Genomic DNA, 6,325 nt, shown 5'->3' with positions numbered 1-6,325 from the left:
CAAACCCAAAAGCATAAAATTTAATGTGAAATTCTACAGCTCCTGTTCCAAATGCCTATGCTAACGGTATAGAAGTTCACTGTGACATATAGACTTTGGGTCTGTTTAATTTTGGTTTGTGGTATTTTTATTCATTTCCAAATTCTTTTAATCATTAACTCATTTTTTACATTAAAGAAAAAATGAACAACCTGCCCTAGAAACCAAAGCCCTTGACTCCTAAATTCTCTTGCCACTCTACCACCTTCCTAGGTAAAGATGAAGTAGTAGGTATCATTGAAGCCCCTTCTGGAGGCACTACAGGATAAAAGAAATCATTACTCTCCTTGATGGACTCTCCAGGGAAATTGGAGAAAAGCTCAAAGACTATACCCAGGGACTAATTATCAACTCTGAGCAGACATCCCACTGCAAAGCCAGGTGCAGTGCAAGGCAGGAGACAAGGCAGGAGGTTCAGGAAATGAAAGGCCATACTTGGCTACTTAATAGTCTTGAGGTCATCCTGAGTTACATGAGACCCTGTCTTAAAAAAGCAAAAAATGAGCTGAAGTGTTAACATTTGTTGTTCTTCCAGAAGACCCAAGATTGGAGTCCAATACCCATAAAGTGACGTAACGCCACCTGTAAGTCCGGCTCCAGAAAATCCAGTACCCTCTTCTGACTTTCACAGCTACCAGCACATTCGTGGGTGACATTCACACATGCAGATAAACACATAAAACAGAGCCACACACACACAAAATATTTTTTAAGGAGATTTTATTTTACTTTAGTTAGTGTGTCTGCCTGTACAAAAGCGCATGAGTGCAGTGTTCTTTCAGTCAGAGGCATCAGATGGACCCTCTGAGCTGGACTGACAGTGGGCTGTCAGCCACCTGACTCGAAGGCTGGGAACTGAACTCAGGGACTCTACACGGGCACCACTGAGCCATCTTTCCAACACCCCAAAATAAAAATAAATCCTTAAAACACACATAAATAAAAACAAGCAAAACAGGAATCCTATTGGAAGAAAGATAAAAAGATAAAGATAAATTTGTATAAACAGGATGCAGTGGGTTAAATACATATACTCTAGAGTTAATTCTCAAGCTAAGTTGCCCCACATTATTTCTGCCTTTCAGATCTTCCATTATAAGATTTCAAGTAGTATTTGGTACATAAAGAAATACAGCAAATATTAACAAGAAAGAATATGAAAGGTATGTATATTTTAAAAACTTTAATAAAGTCTCTAGAGGTGGTTCAGAAAAGCAAGTACTATTCTTGCAGAGGACCTGGGTTCAATTCCCAGCACCCATATCAGGCAGCTCATAAATTGCCTATGAGTTTAGCTCCAGGGGGATCTGGGGACACTCACTCATACATACCCACAAACAGATACATAGAAGTAATTTTTAAAAATAAATCTCTTAAAAAAAAATCTTAGCTGGGCACACGCCTGTTACTCTGGGAGGCAGAGGCAGGCAGATCTCTGTGAGTTCAAGGTCAGCATGGTCTAAAAGCAAGGACAGGACAGCCAAGGCTAAACAGAAAAACCCTGTCTTGGGAATAAAAAAAACAAAAACAAAAAACAAAAAAGTTTAACAGAACATAGCAGTATCTAGTAATAATTTATACTGGCCTGAACACTATGAACTTGTCTACCCAATTAAAAGAGAGGCCCTAAAATGCTCGTCTTTTCCAGGAAGAGAGGTCTGGAAGCTCTTTATTTTTAGACTTACTTATTTTGTGTGTATGGATGTTTATCTGTGTGAATGTATGTGCACTACACACCTGTTTTATGTCAGTGGAAGTGAGAGAATGGCATCAGAGCCTTTGGAAATGGAGTTACAGATGGTTGTGAGCCATCACGTGGGTTCTGTGAGAGCAACAAGTGCCCTAACCACGGAGCCACCTGTACAGCCCCAGCACGTCACTTTAACGATACATTATTTTATATGGAACATAAAATGAATCAGGCTCTTTGACAGAGAATAATGAGATTTTTAAAACAGCTTTTAATTGCAAGATGCAGACAAGAGATACCTTCCTGGAATGCTGAGTCCAGTTCTGCCTCACTGACTTACTTGGATCAAAAACTAAATAAAAGAACAGAAGAAAGGTAAAAAAGTAACATCTTCAATTACCTTTGAGTTTGGTCTAAAGATGATAGAAGTATTCTCATCATATTCCAGGCTGTGAAAAGGAGTGAGAATAAACACAAAGGCTCAAATAAATATTACAAATTATGAAGTTCTGCCTGGTGAGATGACTCACTGGGTAAAAGCACCTTCTACCTAAGTTCAATCCCCAAAACCTACATAAGGCAGAAGGGGAAAAAAAGACCAACTCCATGAAGTTGTGCTCTGACCTACACACCCTTACCATGGCATGTACACGTAAAAATAATAAACAAAACCTTGCTTCCCAAGATGGCACCATGGAACGTACCCATGGCCCTGTCCTGGGGTCTTAGACCCAGTTAGGCCAGGGTTCAGGGAGTGCTGAAGGGTAGTTGCAGGGGCCTGGGGTTGAACCTTGGGTGCTCCTAGACAAAGACCTGGGTCTATAGAAAATGTGCAGCGTCCTAAGTTTATTGTTTTCTGTCATATTTAAAAACTGCTTAAAAGTACACAAAACATAGTTACTAAAATGGCTAATAGTATTTTTCACTCCCCCTAAGAACGAAAGGGACTTCTGTTGTTCCTACATGGCTAAAACTATCGTAAACAATTTCCTGTAATCTGTAAACTATTACAAAGTTATTAGTAATAATGCTACAACCTTGTTTTTCAAAGTCTGTCTTCATCAGTTCAGTATACTGCATTATTTTAGGTATTTTCATTATATGAAATCTACCGTGTCGGATACTCTATCTCTTTAGGTATCAATCTGTTAGCAGAACTTGTACATTTTTCAATAACTCAAAATTAGCAAGAAAAGCAGTTTTTCAACAGTGTTTACTTTTATATTGAGGTGCTTAGGTTAGAATAAAGAGATACAAAAAAACAAAATAAATACTAAGTTTTCTAGCCAGGCGTGATGGTGCATGCCTGTGATCCTAGCACTCAGAAAGACAAAGGCAGCCAGATCTTTGTGAGTTCCAGGCCAGCCTGGTCTACAAGGCGAGTCCTAAAAGCCAAGGCTACAAAGAGAAACTCTGTCTCAAATCAAAAAAATTTTTTAAAGTTTTTCTACTTTAAATATTTCAACGTAATCAAATGTTAATTTTTTTTCAAGCCACAAATGACTCTAATGTAATTGGTTTGGGTTAAGCATACACATTAGTTAAAATTTTAAGAGCACCTCCACAAAAATCTAATGAACAGACAGAGAACCCATGACATTATACTCTAACAACAAAAAATGTACACTATGGGGCTGAAGATGTCATTTTGTGATAGAGTACTTGTCTGGTATCCAAAGCCTTAGTTCAATCCCTAACACTCCCTCCAAAAAAGTACCCCAAGATTTAAGAAAAGAACTCACTCTATGGTTGGGGATACAGCTCAGTGTAGAGCATACGTTGTCTGGGTTTTTAAAATGCTAAATTTTCAATGTAATTTCCTAAGAAATTAAGAGGATCAGGAAAGACTGAATGAAGTCTGCTAATTCCTAGTAAAAATGTATTTTATTACCTTTAAGATGGCTTTAATTTTTCTCATGTTATAATGATTTTTAATGAGTTCTTATTAAACTCATCAAATGGTTATTTTGCCTAATATAGCTTTTTACATTTTTTTTATTTATTACAATTTATTCAGTTTGTATCCAAGCTGTAGCCCCCTCCCTCGTCTCCTCCCAATACCATCTTCCCTCCCTCTTCTCCTACCAATCGTCCTTCTCCTCCCATGCCCCTTCCCCAGTCCATTGGTATGGGAGGTCCTCCTCCCCTTCCATCCTAGCCTAGCAGGTCTCATCAGGACTGGCCTCATTGTCTTCCTCTGTGGCCTGGTAAGACTACCCCCACTTCAGGGGAAGGTGATCAAAGAGCCAGACACTGAGTTCATGTCAGAGACAGCCCCTGTTCCCCTTAGGAGGAAGCCCACTTGGAGACTGGGCTGCTGTGGGCTCTAATATAGCTTTTAAGAATTAAAGAGCCGCCTTTTCCAGATCAGGTTAGTAATAAATCATGTCAGTGTGATGTTTATGATGCATCCACACACAAGCAAAAAGCAAACGAAAGATGGCTATTATTTCACACATTGAAGCTTTTATTTTGTTAAGATTCTCTCAGGAGTCCAGCATTTTCATAATGCCCAAAAAGAAACTTAAACCTTGCATTCTTATGTCCACCACCAGATACTTCCTTCTAGCTACATAACAGAAGGGTTTGCTCTCTGACTCAGTGAGGTTTCTGATAAAGCTGTTAAGTACATACATACCTTCCCAACCTATCAAAAACTGGAGCACTTGGTTTGCTTACATTATTGAAGAATAAGTCTAGTTGAAATGTATGTGGAGATGTCTCCCTGTAAATCAAACAAGGTCAAGATGTCAGCCTTTTTAGTAATTAGTTCCTATAGTAAAACAAAAACACAGTAATTGCAAAGTCCTAGACAGTCCTAAGACCAGAAAAAATATTCTAAGAATTTAAATAACAAAAAAGCAAATGACTTGCATATTTTAACAAAATCCTATCCAATTTTCAAGTCATCTAAGCATTATTAAAAATGAACTTTTAATCATCAAAATCAGAAAAATAATTTTAGTTGTTTCACCTACTACATGTTATTTACCTTAAACATTTAAAAATTTTAATTTAAGATTAAATTTTTAATTTTAATGTTAGGGATACAGCTAGCTCCTACCTAGAATGCATTAGACTCTAGGTCCAATCCCCAACACCACAAAACTTAAACAAAAATAATCAAAGGATACTAGACTTTCACAACACAATGACTTGCAAACCTAACTTTATGTAAGACAGCACATTTATAAGACTAGCAGGGACAACAAAATGGCTCACATGGTAAAGGTTCCCACCAAGCCCAACAACCTCAGTTCAATCCCCAGGACCCATATATGAAAGAACTGTCTCCTGAATGCTTTCCTCCAACTTCCACATACATTGTGGCATACACACCCACACCTACATCCTCCCCACAAAACTAAAAAAGAAAACTAACAAAACCCAAAGCCAGATATGGTAGTGTGTGCCTGTATGCCCAGCACTTGGAAAGATGAGCCAGAAAGTCTATTACAAGCTCAAGGCCAGTCCAGGCTACACAGTGAAAACCAAGCCAGAAAGTAAAGAACAAAGCAGGCTGGCGACATGGCTCAGCAGTTCCACGCAAGCACCACTCCAACAGAGGACCCCAGTGTGGTTCTCAGAAACCACCCTGTGCTCACAACTGCAAATAACCAGCTCCAAGGGATCCAGCTTCTTCTTCTGTCCTCCATGGATGTATCTACACACACACACACACACACACACACACACACACACACACACACACGTAGGCAAAATTAAAAATGCAAGTAAGGAGCAGTAATGATACATGCCTTCAATCCCAGCACTTGAGACAGAGGCAGGTAGATCTCTGAGAGTTTGAGGCCAGCCTGGTCTACAAAGTGAGTTCCAGGGCAGTTATGGCTGCTACACAGAGAAACCTTGTCTCAATAAATGGATGGATGGATGGATGGATGGATATAAATATTTTTAAAAAATACATCAAGTCAGTCAGGCTGTGCTGGGGCATGCCTTTAATCGCAGAACTCAGGAGGCAGAGGTCAGCCTGGTCTACAGAGCTAGTTCTAGGACGGCCAAGGCTATAAAAAGATCCTATCTTGAAAATAAAACAAAACAAATAAATAAAAAAAATCCAATCAAATTTAGGATCCTCTCAGGACAAAGATATTACAGAAACTTTGAGTTTGCCTTTATATTTCTGAGTTTTATATTGAGAAAAAACATTTATAAAGTATGCTGCGGACTAGAGAGATGGGTCAGAGGTTAAGAGCTCTGGCTGTTCTTCCAAAGGTCCTGAGTTTAATTCCCAGCAACTATATGGTGGTTTATAAGCATACACAATGAGATATGGTGCCCTCTTCTGGCCTGCAGGCAGAACACTGCATAAATAATAAAGAAATAAATCTTTAAATTTTTTTAACTAAAAAAAAAAAAAAAAAAAAAAAATGTGTTGCATGCATATTATTGCTCCCTAGCATGACTTTTAAGTGTAACATGTCAGGCTTCCTGCCAGGTGGTGGAGGTGCACGTCTTTAACCCTAGCACCTGGGAGGCAGAGGCAGCCGATCTCTAAGACTTTGAAGCCACCCTGGTCCACAGAGCAAGTTCCAGGATACCCAAGACTACACAGAGAACCAAAAACCAAAAAAA

The 6,325-nt window shown here is 39.0% G+C and overlaps 1 protein-coding gene across 2 annotated transcripts in view; it reads right to left on the bottom strand.

Annotated features, from left to right (window-relative positions):
- The window catches only part of Virma (vir like m6A methyltransferase associated), a 60,223-nt gene that overhangs the window by 41,406 nt on the left and 12,492 nt on the right, over positions 1-6,325 (bottom strand). For both annotated transcript variants that reach the window (XM_055603295.1, XM_055603296.1), the window contains exons 3-4: positions 4,368-4,454; positions 2,130-2,178 (exon numbers count right to left, since the gene is read on the bottom strand). In XM_055603295.1, the coding sequence (XP_055459270.1) occupies positions 2,130-2,178; positions 4,368-4,454 (136 nt within the window). The remainder of the gene's footprint in view (positions 1-2,129; positions 2,179-4,367; positions 4,455-6,325) is intronic.

This window comes from Psammomys obesus, unplaced genomic scaffold, assembly GCF_907164565.1.
Source record: "Psammomys obesus unplaced genomic scaffold, mPsaObe1.curated_primary_1811, whole genome shotgun sequence".
In the NCBI taxonomy this organism is placed as follows: domain Eukaryota; kingdom Metazoa; phylum Chordata; class Mammalia; order Rodentia; family Muridae; genus Psammomys; species Psammomys obesus.
The sequence above is the reverse complement of the archived record's forward strand: the minus strand, read 5'-3'. Positions and strand labels throughout refer to the sequence as shown.